The 14,999-nt window shown below is 45.1% G+C and overlaps 1 protein-coding gene across 1 annotated transcript in view; it reads left to right on the top strand.

Moving 5' to 3' along the window:
• NNT (nicotinamide nucleotide transhydrogenase) overlaps nucleotides 1-14,456 on the top strand; it is a 67,757-nt gene extending 53,301 nt beyond the window's left edge. Inside the window, exons 20-22 of the mRNA XM_064140006.1 lie at nucleotides 8,870-8,988; nucleotides 10,707-10,822; nucleotides 12,289-14,456. Coding sequence (XP_063996076.1) covers nucleotides 8,870-8,988; nucleotides 10,707-10,822; nucleotides 12,289-12,438 — 385 coding nt within the window. The 3' untranslated portion in view covers nucleotides 12,439-14,456. The remainder of the gene's footprint in view (nucleotides 1-8,869; nucleotides 8,989-10,706; nucleotides 10,823-12,288) is intronic.
• Nucleotides 14,457-14,999: the final 543 nt, after the last annotated feature.

Raw genomic sequence — 14,999 nt, 5'->3', positions numbered from 1 at the left:
TACTTTTGGCTTTGTCTTCCAGCACCTCTGTGGCAGCAGGCTTTATGTTTTTATCAACCTTGGTGAAATAAAAACATTATATGAGCCAGCAGTGTGCCCAGGTGGCCAAGAGAGCCAATGGCATCCTGGCCTATATCAGAATAGTGTGGCCAGCAGGACAAGGGAGGTTATTCTTCCCCTGTACTCAACAGTGGTCAGGCCACACCGTGAGTGCTGTGTCCAGTTCTGGGCTCCTCAATTCAAGAGAGATGTTGAGGTGCTGGAAGGTGTCCAAAGAAGGGCAACAAGACTGGTGAGGGGCCTGGAACACAAACCCTATGAGGAGAGGCTGAGGGAGCTGGGGGTTGTTTAGCCTAGAGAAGAGGAGGCTCAGGGGTCACCTCATTGCTTGTAGCCAGGTGGGGGTTGGTCTCTTCTGCCAGGCACCCAGCAACAGAACAAGGGGACACAGTCTCAAGTAGTGCTGGGGGAAGTACAGGCTGGATGTTAGGAGGAAGTTCCTGCCAGAGAGAGTGATTGGCATTGGAATGGGCTGCCCAGGGAGGTGGTGGAGTTGCCATCCCTGGAGGTGTTCAAAAAAAGCCTGGCTGAGGCACTTAGTGCCATGGTGTAGTTGATTGGCTAGGGCTGGGTGCTAGGTTGGACTGGCTGATCTTGGAGTTCTCTTCCAACCTCGTGGTTGTTCCAGTGATTCTACTGGTTCTGCCTTTTGTGGTGGCTTTGCAAATGTCAGCGAGTCCCTGAAATAACTGGGTCAGTAGTCAGTTTCAGGAAGGGATTGCTGCTGTGGTTACCTAGTATTTTAATGAAATAAGTCTGTATTTACAGTTTGTAGTAATTCAGACCTTTCATCATCTTGTGGTGCTCCCACGGTGTTCCTGGAGCACAGCTGCTACCCCTCTGATTCCAGCAGGGCTGGAGTGCCTCGGGACCGCAGTGTGCTTACCAGCCAGATGTAGTCACACTCTCAGACAACAGCTGTGCAGGAGTGCCAGCTTGGACATACGACTGTCATCAGTTTGTAGTGCCAATACTATGCCAAGAGAAATTGTGGCTGTCATATGGGTTTTTTTGGGTTTTTTTTGTGCTTCATGGCTCACAACTGATGCAGAGGAGCTGCTGTTTTCATTTGCTTTACCTGTACCCGTAACATTCTCAGGGACGAGTGCAGGTTGTGGAATGTGGTGCATCATCATTGACTAGAGTTTAAATTTAGAAATATGGAAGAGTTTGGAAACTTCAAAATGTTTTAGTTATTAAATTGCATATTAAATTGCATGATCACTTATGTGAGGTGGCTTGCAGTACATCATAGAATCATAGAATTAACCAGGTTGGAAGAGACCTCCAAGATCATCCAGTCCAACCTAGCACCCAGCCCTATCCAGTCAACCAGACCATGGCACTAAGTGCCTCATCCAGGCTTTTCTTGAAGACCTCCAGGGATGGTGACTCCACCACCTCCCTGGGCAGCCCATCCCAATGCCAATCACTCTCTCTGTCCACAACTTCCTCCCAACATCCAGCCTAGACCTGTCCTGGCACAACTTGAGACTGTGTCTCCTTGTTCTGTTGCTGCTTGCCTGGGAGAAGAGACCAACTCCCACCTGGCTACAGCCTTCCTTCAGGTAGTTGTAGACAGCAATGAGGTCACCCCTGAGCCTCCTCTTCTGCACACCCCCAGCTCTCTCAGCCTCTCCTCATAGCGTGTGTTCTCCAGGCCCCTCACCAGCTTTGTTGCTCTTCTCTGGACACCTTCCAGCACCTCAACATCTCTCTTGAATTGAGGAGCCCAGAACTGGACACAGCACTCAAGGTGTGGCCTGACCAGTGCTGAGTACAGGGGAAGAATAACCTCCCTTGTCCTACTGGCCACACTGTTCTTGATGCAGGCCAGGATGCCATTGGCTCTCTTGGCCACCTGGGCACACTGCTGCCTCATCTTCAGCTACTCTCTACCAGTATCCCCAGGTCCCTTTCTTCCCATCTGCTCTCCAGCCACTCTGTCCCCAGCCTGTAGCACTGCTTGGGGTTGTTGTGACCAAAGTGCAGAACCCTGCACTTGGCCTTGTTCAATCTCATCCCACTGACCTCTGCCCACCCATCCAGCCTGTCTAGATACCTCTGCAGGGTTCCTCTACCTTTCAACAGCTCCACAGCTGCTCCTAGCTTGGTGTCATCTGCAAACTTACTGATGCTGGACTCAATCCCCTCTTCCACATCATCAGTAAAGATATTGACCAGGACTGGGCCCAGCACTGATCCCTGGGGCACACCACTAGTGACAGCTGCCAACTGGATGTGGCAACATCCACCACCACTCTCTGGGCTCTGCCATCCAGCCAGTTGTGTGCATAAGATGGAAGCTTAGTGTGCTTGCTGAATGGCAGCATAAGACCAGTGTGCATTAATGCACATTTCTAGGCAGCTGAAGTATGATTACTGGGAAGACTCTTAAGTGTGCATACATGTGTCAGTTCTCAGCTTGCTTCTTACAGTCAGATTAATAGAGAGGGTTCTGAGTCATTAATGCTGCAATGAAGGAACAAATGGAGTTCAACAGATTGATTATCTTGAGTGCCATGCAAGTATAGCTAGAGAAAAGCTAGCAAACCTAGCTGTACCTGATCTGCTTGTGCAACAATGCAGCTGTATGCTGTTGGACACTGGGGAGGCTGAATCTTGGGTGCTGTGTCTGCTTGTAGGCACTGCAGTATAGCAAGTACACTGAGGTGCTGAAGTGGGAACAGAGAAGGGCAATGAAGCTGGTGAAGGGTCTGTTGAGGAGAGGCTGGGGGGAGCTGGGACTGGTTAGCTCGAAGAACAGGAGGCTGAGAGGAGACCTCATTGCTATATAGAGCATTCTGAAGGGAGGTTGGAGTGAGGCTGGTGTTGACCTCGTCTCCCAGGTAACTAATAACAGGACAAGAAGAAATGTCCTCAAGCTGCACCAGGGGAGGTTTAAGTTAGGTATGAGGAAGAATTTATTTTCTGCAGGAGTGGTCAGGCAGTGGGACAGGCTGCCCAGGGAGGTGCTAGAGTGTGTTCAAGAAACAAATGGATGTGGCAGTGTGGGATATTGTCTAGTCACAGAGGTGTTGGGTAGAAGGTTGGGCTTGATCATCTTAGAGGTCTTTTCCAGCCTTAACAATACTGTGCATGTATTCTAGGTTCCATATAGGTCATCACAGTCCTAGGTGGATCTCACAAGTAAGGTCTAGGTAAGGTTTTCACTCTTCCCTGCAGGTAGATTCTTATGAGGGTTATTGCACTGAGCTAATGTCCATGCCATGTATTTAGGTCTTGCCTTTATTGTGGTAGGCCATAGTGGTTTTAAATAGGGAGGCAGTACCAATCATGACCTAAGTATCCTTAATACAGCTGATTTAATTCAGTTTAAATTTAGTGGACCTGATGCCAGCAGAGCCACTGAGCTTTGTGCTGAAGTACTGGTTTTGGGGATATGTTGTGGCCTCAGGCATGAAAACAGAGCTCAGCTTGCTAGACTAGCTTTGTGCTTGGATGTTGGTAATCTACCTGGTCATCCATGATAAGAGCTTTAGACTGTGATACTTACAACTCATTCTAAACTGCAGCTATTGTCATATAGAATCATAGAATCAACCAGGTTGGAAGAGATCTCCAAGATCATCCAGTCCAACCTAGCACCCAGCCCTATCCAGTCAACTAGACCATGGCACTAAGTGCCTCATCCAGTCTTTTCTTAAAGGCCTCCAGGGATGGTGCCTCCACCACCTCCCTGGGCAGGATTCAAGCTGTAAAATGTCTGAATGATATCCATCTCAGCTGACCTAGTTTTGGGTATTTTTTTTTCCTTCCTATTACCTTGAATAACCAATTACTGCTTGCACTGAAAACAGAGGTGAAGAGGTGTCAAAATGCAGAGTGAGTGGAGCAGAGGGAAGAGGAGGTGAGGCAGAAAATTTAGGCAGATTATTCCCTGCATATACAGTGTCTAAAGTGTTGAGTAAGCTGAATTAGGCACCAGCCAGATGTTACTTGCTTACATCACTCTGTCCAGCTTTGGCATAATGACAGGAATCCTATCTTTACATGGATTAAGTGATCTTGAAACACTTCTGCACTGGATTAGGTAGGTGCTAGCTCCTCTCATTATTAGCTAGAAGAATGTTGTATTACTGGTTTTAAGAAAGATAATGCTGACTTTATGAACTGTATAAAAAGCAGTTTCCATTCTGAGGTTTGTCAGTAACTTCTCATGCAATAGTTGCCTTTTTTTCATCCTGCTATTATTAACCTCATACTACTTTAGTAACTTATCTTTTCCTATCACTTAAATGCTTTCTGTGCTGAAAGTGCTGTCTTAGATACAATGTGTGTAAGGAGTTTTAGAGTTTTAGTCTAAATTTAAAAGAAAATACTGCACTCAATGTCTTCAAAAAAAGGGTTGAAAAGATGAATGATGTTTTTAAAAGTGCTGTATTGTCTTCATAAATCTAAAAAAGTATCCAAAAGAGGCTGATGAAGGAGGTTAAATATCCTTAACTGGTACTCATGTTGTTTAGATCTGAAGCCTTAGTAGCAAGATGTGTGCTATATTATATTTTATCATATTGAAAACTGTAATTGCAGGGTTGGTCTCTTCTCCCAGTCACCCCACGACAGAATAAGAGGACACAGTCTCAAGCTGTGCCAGGGCAGGTTTAGAATGGACATTAGGAAGAAATTCTTCACTGAAAGAGTGGTTGGCATTGAATGGGCTGCCTCAGGAGGTGGTGGAGTCACCATCCCCACAGGTGTACAAAAGGAGGCTGAATGAGGCACCTAGTGGCATGGGTTAGTTAATTAGAAGGTGTTAGGTGATAGGTTGGACTCAATGATCCTAGAGGTCTTTTCCAACCTTGTTAGTTTTGTGATTCTGTGAATTCAGTGTATCTGGCAATTGGAGGTAGCAAACAAGCCCCAAGTTACGTGGTCAGAGTCAAGAGAAAAAGGATTCCTGGTGAATTCTGTATTTCAATGAACTACCAGGGTCATTTTTTTTTAAAGTCAGACACAGTACGATTGTGAATCATTGTTATGGAGGCAATACATGTAGGCTAAAAAGTTGACAGGCTCACAGGATATTAGGCGTTGGAAGGGGCACAAGGAGGTCATTGAGTCCATCCCCCCTGCTGGAGCAGGACAATCCTATCTAACATAGATCACAGAGGAACACATCCAGACAGGCCTTGAAAGGCTCCAGAGAAGGAGTCTCCAAGACCTCCGTGGGGAGCCTGTGCCAGTGCTCTGCGACCCTTACAGTAAAGAAGATCCCCCTTGTGTTGAGGCGGAACCTCCTGTGCTGCAACTTACAGCCATTGCTCCTTGTCCTGTTCCAGGGAGCAGTGAGCAGAGCCTGTCCCCCTCCTTCCTGGCAGCCCTCAGATACTTATAAACATTTATCAGATCTCCTCTCAGTCTTCTCTTCTCCAGACTAAGCAGCCCCAGGTCCCTCAGCCTCTCCTCATCAGCCATGCCCTCCAGTCCCCTCATCATCCTCGTAGCCCTCCGCTGGACTCTCTCCAGCAGATCCCTGTCCCTCTGCAACTGGGGAGCCCAAAACTGAGCACAGTATTGAAGATGAGGTCTCACCAAGGCAGAGTAGAGGGGGAAGAGGACCTCCCTTGATCTGCTGGACACACTCTTCCTAATCAACCCCAAGATCCCATCGGCCTTCTTGGCCACAAGGGCACACTGCTGTCATGTAAACAGATAGTCAACAGGAGTGTGAGATTTTGGCTTGATTTAAAACCAGCCAGACTAAGGGAGTTCTTGTGCAATTGATATTAAAAGCTTATCAAAGAAATTGGGCAATTCTTTTGCTTTACAACATTCTTACCATAAATTATGTCTCTCTTTCAGAGTAATTTGTGTGTTGAATTTGAATGGGAGGGTGTGTGCATTGTTAAACTGTGATAACCATGCACACTTAAGAGATATGTGAGTCAATGTGGTCATTTGCCAATGGTGTTTCTAAATCTAGCAGTGGTTTTGCTTCAGGAAGGCAGTGCAGTCTGCTGGCATTTTCATGAAGACTGTTTATGCTACTCCATGATTTAAGGAACCCATAAAGAGTATTAGTACACATGATGGTTTTACAGCAAAAAAACCCACTTGTTTATAAAAACCCAAAGGTACCTGTCATGAGATTTAAAATATGGTACTGCTTGGAGGATGGACACAAATGCTTGCTGTGTGTAATGTAGTGAAGGCTGATGAACATAGCCAGAGAAAATATCAGAGTAGTCCTCTTAATTTAAAAGGAAGTCAAAGAAAACTTGTTGGTATAAGCTGCTGCTAGGTGGAAAATTTTCTGAACCATCTTGTAGTGATGTGTTCTCAGGCATTTCTGGCCATGAGTTCCGTCATAGAATCACAGGTCTCTTCCAACCTGGTTTATTCTATGATCCTGTGAATTAACCAAGTTGGAAGAGACCTCTAGGTACCATTGAGTCCAACCTATCACCTAACCATTCTAATTAACTAAACCATGGCACTAAGTGCCTCATCTGGACTCCTTTTAAACACCTCTAGGGATGGTGACTCCACCACCTCCCTGGGCAGCCCATTTCAATGCCAACCACTCTTTCCATGTAGAATTTCTTCCTAATGTTCAGCCTAAACCTGCTCTGCACAGTTCGAGGCTGTGTCCCTTTGTTCTGTCACTGGGTGCCTGGGAGAAGAGACCAACTCCATCTGGCTACAATCTCCCTTAAGGTAGTTGCTGCTTGCCTGGGACATGAGACCAACCCCACCTGGCTACAGCTTCACTTCAGGTAGTTGTAGACAGCAATGAGCTCTGCCCTGAGCCTCCTCTTCTGCAGGCTGCACAACCCCAACTCCCTCAGCCTCTCCTCACAGGGCTGTGCTCCAAGTCCCTCACCAGCTTTGTCACCCTTCTCTGGACAACTTTCAGCAACTCAACATCTTTCTTAAGTGGAGTGGAGTGGCCCAGAGGTGGTCACAGTACTCAAGGTGTGGCCTGACCAGTGCTGAGTACAGGGGCAAAATGGTCCTGTTGGCCACACTATTCTTGATGCAGGCCAGCATGCCATTTGCTTTCTTGACCACCTGGGCACACTACTGTCTTCCTTTACTAATTGTCTAAGAGGCTCTCCAAAGCCACTTGGCAAGTGCAGTAACTTCCTGCAGTGTCTTCTTATGGTGGAAGTATTGAAAATGTAGTCCAAGCTTCTTCAGTTTTACTGGGATATCATAGGATGTTAGGGGTTGGAAGGGACCTCTGGAGATCACACTCTATCAAAGCAGGATCACCTTAGGCAAGCCACACAAGAATGCATCCAAGTGGGTTTTGAAAGTCTCCAGAGAAGAAGACTCTGTAGTCTCTCTGAGCAGCCTGTTCCAGTGCTCTGTCACCCTCTGTGATGGTTTGGGTGTTCCCTGCCTCCCCACACTTTAGAAATCACCCAGACTAGACTCAGCCTGCTCTGGAAATTGAGTGAAGCTTATATTTACAGTTTAGGACAATATACAAGCAGATATTTACAGTATATACAATTATAGACAGAAATAGACATGATAAAAGGTAATACAGAAACACAACTCCCCTCCCAGAAACCTGAGTCCCCAGGACGGGCTCCCAACTGCCCCTGCACCTTCCCCCTGCCCCTCTCAACCTTACCCCAGTCCCAAGGAAGAATGGAGATTCAGCCAGGGGGTTAGGAGCAAAGTGGATTAGAAAAGAAACAGAGGGTGAGGTTAGAAATGGAGCTCAGCCAGTTCCCCAGCAGAAGTGAGAGAAGTTATCTATGTTTTTATTTCTTGTTCTTATACCTCTCAGCAAGCCTATGAGTGAAGCAGACATCACCATTGTTTTCCTTTCACAGCCTGTGCTCTAGTTCTTCTCACTAAAACATTCTGGCTAGCTTCAAACTACCACACCCTCGTGGTAAATAAGTTATTATGATGGTTTGGGCATTAACCCGCCCCCCCACACTTTTGAATTTGCCCCAGCTAACTCAGACTGCCTCTGGGAATATAAATGAAGCTATTTATTTTACAGCAGCAGATATACAAGCAGCTATTTACAATATATACAATTATATACAGAAAAATACAAAGGGTAAACAATACAAAAGCACAACTCCCCTCCCAGAAACCTGAGTCCCCAGGAGAGGCTCTCAAACCACCCCAACACCTCCCCTTGCCCTCTCAACCTTACCCCAGTTCTCAGGAAGAAGAGAGGTGCAGCCAAGAGGTTAGGGAGCAAGGTTAGTGGGAGCAAGGTTAATGAGATGTGACCAGGTCTGAAGGCAAAGGCAGAATGAAAGACAAAATGGAGAACGTTTACTTCTTCTTCTCAGAGTTCTCAGTGTGACTGTGAGTGAAGAGACACAATTGTTTTCATTTCACTGCCTGTTATCTAGTTCTTTTACCAAAACATTCTAGCTTGCTTCAAACTAGCACAATTATCTCATGCTGAAGTGGAACTTCCTGTGTTCTAGCTTATGCCTGCTGTTCCTCATCCTGTCACTGTGCACCACTGGAAACGGACTGGCACTTTCACCTTGAGGCCCACCACTCAGAGGTTTATAGACGTGACCGTTTTCTTTTGCATACCTGTTGTGTCAGTCATACTTTTAGCTTTGCAGAAAAGGAGCAGCAGCTCTCGTGTTGAGGAGTCAAATCATTCTCTTTCCCACTTACTCAGTTCCCTGCAACACTGGAAAAGTAATGGCAGCATTGCTAGGATGCAACCACTTCTTGCTAATTTGTGTGTGTGGTTATATTTACACAGCACTGTGGGTTGCAGGTGGCAATTTCGTGTGTAACATAGGAAGAGAGTGGCCACTACTTACTAATGGGGACTTTCTTTCCTTGTCAGGTTTGGCATTCACCCTGTGGCTGGCCGTATGCCTGGTCAGCTGAATGTACTCCTGGCAGAGGCTGGTGTTCCATATGATATTGTACTGGAAATGGATGAGATCAATGAAGACTTCCCAGGTTAGGATGTGAACCTTAAGTTTCCAGAAGATTGGATTTGATCTTGTCAGTGTTTATTTGATTCTGTTTTCGCATTGCGCAAGGATGGACTCAGTCCATTTAGTTTCTCTTAGTGCTTGGTGTGATGCCACTGTGGAGGAGCTCAGGGGTCATCTCATTGCTGTCTACAACTATCTGAAGGGACATTGTAGCCAGGTGGGGGTTGGCCTCTTCTCCCAGGCAAGCACCAATAGAACAAGGGGATACAGCCTCAAGTTGTGCTGGGGGAAGTATAGGCTGGATGTTAGGAGGAAGTTCTTCACAGAGAGAGTGATTGGCATTGGAATGGGCTGCCCAGGGAGGTGGTGGAGGCACCGTGTCTGGAGGTGTTCAAGCAAAGCCTGGCTGAGGCACTTAGTGCCATGGTCTAGTTGACTGGCTAGGGCTGGGTGTTAGGTTGGACTGGCTGAGCTTGGAGGTCTCTTCCAACCTGGTTGATTCTGTGATTCTATGAGCAGAAGTCATTCTCTTGCAATCTGAGTGCTCTCTCAAGTGAGCACAGAGCAATGCAAGGAGTAGCCTGTCTTAGAAGAAGAAACTGAGAAGACTACTGGCAGGTAAAACAAATGGAAATCATAGAATCATAGAATCAACCAGATTGGAAGAGACCTCCAAGATCATCCAGTCCAACCTAGCACCCAGCCCTATCCAGCTAACCAGACCATGGCACTAAGCGCCCCAGCCAGGCTTTTCTTGAAGACCCCCAGGGACGGTGCCTCCACCACCTCCCTGGGCAGCCCATTCCAATGCCAATCACTCTCTCTGGCAGGAACTTCCTCCTAACATCCAGCCTAGACCTTCCCCAGCACAACTTGAGACTGTGTCCCCTTGTTCTGTTGCTGCTTGCCTGGCAGAGGAACTCAACCCCACCTGGCTACAATGTCCCTTCAGGTAGTTGTAGACAGCAATGAGGTCTGCCCTGAGCCTCCTCTTCTGCAGGCTGCACACCCCCAGCTCCCTCAGCCTCTCCTATAGGGAGTACAAAAAGAGTTCATATTGGAGGGAGTTTTAAGCAGATTGTGCAACTGGCTTCCTTTGGAGCCAAGGGAGCAGGTTGTGGGATTTTTTCTTTTGTTTTTGTTCATTTGTTTTCATATTGTTTGTAGCTGTGAAGTAAATGACAAATACTCTGTCTTTTTTATCACAGTGACTGCTCCATGCAGGAAAACTGCTGGTGCTTCTTTAGGGCAGGTGTTGCGCATGACTTGACTGTGTCATGTCTTACAGACTGGATTAGCATTATACAGACAAATTCTTGCTTTCCTATATCCTGATTTAAAAATCAGGGTTTCAGACAAATTCTTGCTTTCCTATATCCTGATTTAAAAATCAGGGTTTCTTTAAGTAATTGTCAAAGGAAAAGCTGTGCACAAAGACATTTGAGAGTGATGATGCTATGCATGTGTGAAAGCACCTTGAAGTATGAATGGATTTAATGCTTGTGTGGCAGAGTGGGCTCTGGAAAGAGGCTGTGGGATGCTAGCAGCTTGCTGGAAGTAGTTGGTAGGACGTTCAGACTCTCACAGATAGCTTGCCTGAACTTTGTTGTAAATTAAATCTCCAGATGTAGGCTTCCTCTGCCCCTAAAGATCAGATTAAACACAAAATGTACACCAGTTTTGGTGTTCAGGTGTCATTTGATATTTTTTCTAAGCTGTGCTGTCTTTGTTTTGCTGTAGAAACCGACTTGGTCCTTGTAATTGGTGCAAACGATACAGTTAATTCAGCAGCTCAGGAAGATCCGAACTCCATCATAGCTGGAATGCCAGTTCTTGAGGTCTGGAAGTCCAAACAGGTGAGATCAACAGAACTGCATTAGCAACTGCATTAGGTAGTATGCTTCTAAAAGCACGGTTTATAGGATAACCAAATAAAATTCTCCAAATCTTGGTTTCTATTGAAGCCTTTTCTGCAAGTTGTCCAAGAAGTAATCACAGAATCACAGCAGCGTTCCTGTTGGCAAAGCCCCTCAGGATCACCAAGTCCAACCTGTAACCCTGCTCTACAAGATTTGCCTTAAACCATATCCCCAAGCACCACATCCAAACCACCCTTAAACACATCCAGGGTTGGTGACTCCACCACCTCCCTGGGCAGCTCATTCCAGGCCCTGGCCCCTCTCTCCATGAAATTTTTTTCCCTAGTGTCCAGTCTAAACCTCCCCAGTCTCAGCTTGAGGCCATTCCCCCTTGTTCTGTCTCCAGTTAGCTTTGAGAAGAGACCAGCATCAGCCTCTCCACAATGTTCCTTCAGGTAGCTGTAGATAGCAGTGAGGTCTCCCTTTCACCTGCCCTGTGAGGATGAAAGAGCACTGGAACAGGCTGCCCAGGGGAGTGTGGCATTTCTCTTTCTGGAGATATTCAAGAACTGCCTGGATGTGTTCCAGTGTGATCTGATCTAGGTGATCTTGCCCTGGCATGGAGACTGGACCTTTGGAGGTCCCTTCCAGCCACTGATATCCAACAATTCTATGATACTACAATCTGACATACAGTTTTGTCACAGTGAGCACCATATTTTGGCCAGAGATACCTCTTCCTCTCCTTTGGTGGAGGTTGATTTTATGTTGTCTTTGGCAGATGAGCCAGCAGTGTGCCCAGATGGCTAAGAGTGCCAGTGGCATCCTGACCTGGATCAGGATAGTATGGTCAATAGGTCAAGGGAGGTTATTCTGCCCCTGTACTCAGCACTGATCAGGCCACACCTTGAGTGCTGTGTCCAGTTCTGGGCTCCTCAATTCAAGAGAGATGTTGAGGTGCTGGAAGCTGTCCAGAGAAGGGCAACGAAGATGAGCTGATGAGGGAGGCAGCCAGACTGGATGAGCAGGGAGCTACTGAAGGAATTAAAGATTAAATGAAGCTGGTGAGGGGCCTGGAGCACAACCCTGTGAGGAGAGGCTGAGGGAGCTGGAGGTGTGCAGGCTGCAGAAGAGGAGGCTCAGGGCAGACCTTATTACTGTCTACAACTACCTGAAGGGAGGTTGTAGCCAGGTGGGGTTGTGCCAGGGGAGGTCTAGGCTGGATGTTAGGAGGAAGTTGTTGTCAGAGAGAGTGATTGGCATTGGAGTGGTGGAGTTGCCATCCCTGGATGTGTTCAGAAAAAGCCTGGCTGAGGCGCTTAGTGCCGTGGTGTAGTTGAATGGACTGGGCTGGGTGCTAGGTTGGAGTGGATGATCTTGGTGGTCTCTTCCAACCTGGTTGCTTCTGTGATGCTATGATTTTATTACTTCAACTGCTTCACACATTTCCTCTATGTGTTTAGGTCATTGTCATGAAGAGATCTTTGGGAGTCGGTTATGCAGCGGTGGACAATCCAATCTTCTACAAACCTAACACTGCCATGCTGCTGGGAGATGCGAAGAAGACTTGTGATGCCCTCCAGGCCAAAGTTAGGGAGTCATATCAAAGCTAAATAGTGATTTATATTCCACTTATGATTATGACTGCAGTTTTTTTGTCACAGAGGTCGCTCATGGAGAGCAAGAGTTAGAACAATCTGTTAATGTCATAATGCAGCCTGCATTTGGAGAAGACTGCATTGACTCCTCGAAGATGTAGTTCAGTCAGGGTTTTAGTGAAAGGCTGGGCACATTAGCCCTTCCAGCTAAATCTCCCATGACTCAATGCATTAAAGAACTAAAACATGCTTTTAGAGGTTAACATTGAGCTGTTAGAGGCAGGAACTAATAAATGGTGTTCATTGAAAAGTAGTTATTTACCTTCTCCTCCTTATTGTCTGTGCTGTCTTAGAAATTTACTGAAAAATGCTGTTCAAAATTGTGTTCTGTCTTATCCAGGCTGTTCTTTGGCTAGTATGGGTAAACCAGCTCTTTATTTCATCAGCATCTAAAGCAAAATCAAACAGGCACCAGCAGATTCTTTTATGGTTTGAGACTCTGAACGTCATCATGTTCTATTTCTGTTGTGGCCTGTATGGATGCTGTGAGTCAGTAACATTTTGAGAAAGCTGTTTTTCTTTAAAAGACAGCTCCACTTCTTTGTAGTGCCCATTTACAGTGCTTAAAACAAAATGCAAAATTTCAGTGACCTACAAAGTGATCTTCAGGCCTGACAAGAAAATGGGCATTTACTTGGCACTGCATAATGGTTCTAAGCAGCTGCCAAATTCTCTTGTCCTTTCCAGTTGCTACCTTTTTCAGTGTATGTTTATGGTCCAGTTCAGCACAGGCAGAACATCCTTTCTACCTGATATGTTCACAGAATTTGGACACAGTGTTTCAGTTTATGTTAACTTAAACCTTTGACTGTATTTACTACTTCAAAATTTAGTGATGCTTGCTTTCCTTGAGTTGCTGGAATGGGCACTTTTGGACATACTTAAAATGCTGGAATTGATTAGACCTTTTCTGAATGAATAAGCTATTATTTGGACAGCACAGACTTAAAATCCAGTGTGTTGATTATTTGACTTCTCACCAATTTAATAAAATTTGCATCACCAGGTCATTCAATAATTAAGCTGTGACATAGATTGCTTTTCTGTTTTTTGTTCTGTTACTTGAGTGCAACTCAAATATTTGTCTACTAAAATCGAATTTATCAGGTTTGTTTCTTTTCCCATGCAGTTGCTCATGGTGACAAAGGCAACACATGAATAGCTGTAGTTGTGTTTGAAAGCATTCATACATTATGGGGATGGCAAATGATGATGAAGCAAGTGCTGAAATTTATCCATATTGATTGACAGAACAATCACTTTTTTTATTACATCGCATATAGAGACCTCATACAAAACATAGTATTCTTACTTAGCTACCTCTGTTTTTATGTGAAGGTCACTTAAAACACAGACTTTGAACAGGTAATGTGTTAAAGAAAGACATGAATGAAGCCAGCCTTTCTAGAAATCTCTGTCATTTGTAATAAAAATGATCATGTAGGCATTGCTATATTGTACACTGCAGCAAAAGACTTGTAATTAACTTTAAAGCTTTGAAGCAGCTGTACTTGAATGTAGCATACACGGCCTCTTCATTTCATTGTATTTTACTTTTCTACTAGATTTCCAAAAATGAGAAATGGGAGAAGGGGAAAGACAAGAAGATAATTCTTTCTCTCTCTCTCTCTCTCTCTCCCTCCCAGCTCAGCAAAAAAAAAAGGGGATTTGAAGGGATTTAACACCCTGAAGCACTATTTTTTGTCTTGTCAAACTTGAAGTTATGGTATGTGATATGCAACATGTCTCTGCTTATAGGTAGCCTAATGTAACACTTTGCTTTTTATAAAACAAACAAACAAAACAACACAACAATGGAGGGGGAACAACAATATATTTTTTTTTCCTTTGTATTTGGATAAAAAAGAAACCATACTGTTTTGGATTGGAGGTAGCAGTATTGTCATTCAAACTGTGCTTTACCATGGAGCACCAGGTCATGGAAGTGCTAAATAAAAAGTGCTCAATAAAAAGCTGCCTACTTTTCTTTATTGATCAGTGTCTCTCTTCTCTTCTTGCATTTCCCAAGTAAAGTAGTTGTAGATTCTTTCTGGGAGGCTGTTGCGGAGGGGTAAAAAATTAATTGGTGCGAGAGGATCTTCTATAAAAATATATAATTTATGAAATTCAATATTCTGAACTCTCACCACCCCCAACCACTGAATTTTAACATTAATATTTGTTCTCACACGGTTATGGAAGACATTCTAGGAATAACATCAAACAGTAACTTGTTCATAACTAGCAAACATTCAAACTATAAACAGAGAGAGGAATTTCCCCATGGCCAAATGCTGCTTGGGGTCAATATGCTGCTTGCCCAGTAGATGGGCCCAAGCTCTTTCTGCTCTATGGCAGAAGGCAGTAGAGAATTGCAGTAGAGAATTACAGAAGCATTAAAGCATTTACTCACAAGTTCTTATTAATTATCAATCACCTTCCGGGGCTGCATCACAGCCTATACAAGTGTCCAATCTTCAGGGGCTCTGCCCATGGACTTTGCAGCTGGAATCCTC

Source organism: Pogoniulus pusillus, chromosome Z, assembly GCF_015220805.1.
Source record: "Pogoniulus pusillus isolate bPogPus1 chromosome Z, bPogPus1.pri, whole genome shotgun sequence".
NCBI lineage: Eukaryota > Metazoa > Chordata > Aves > Piciformes > Lybiidae > Pogoniulus > Pogoniulus pusillus.
This window is presented reverse-complemented; position numbering and strand designations above follow the sequence as displayed.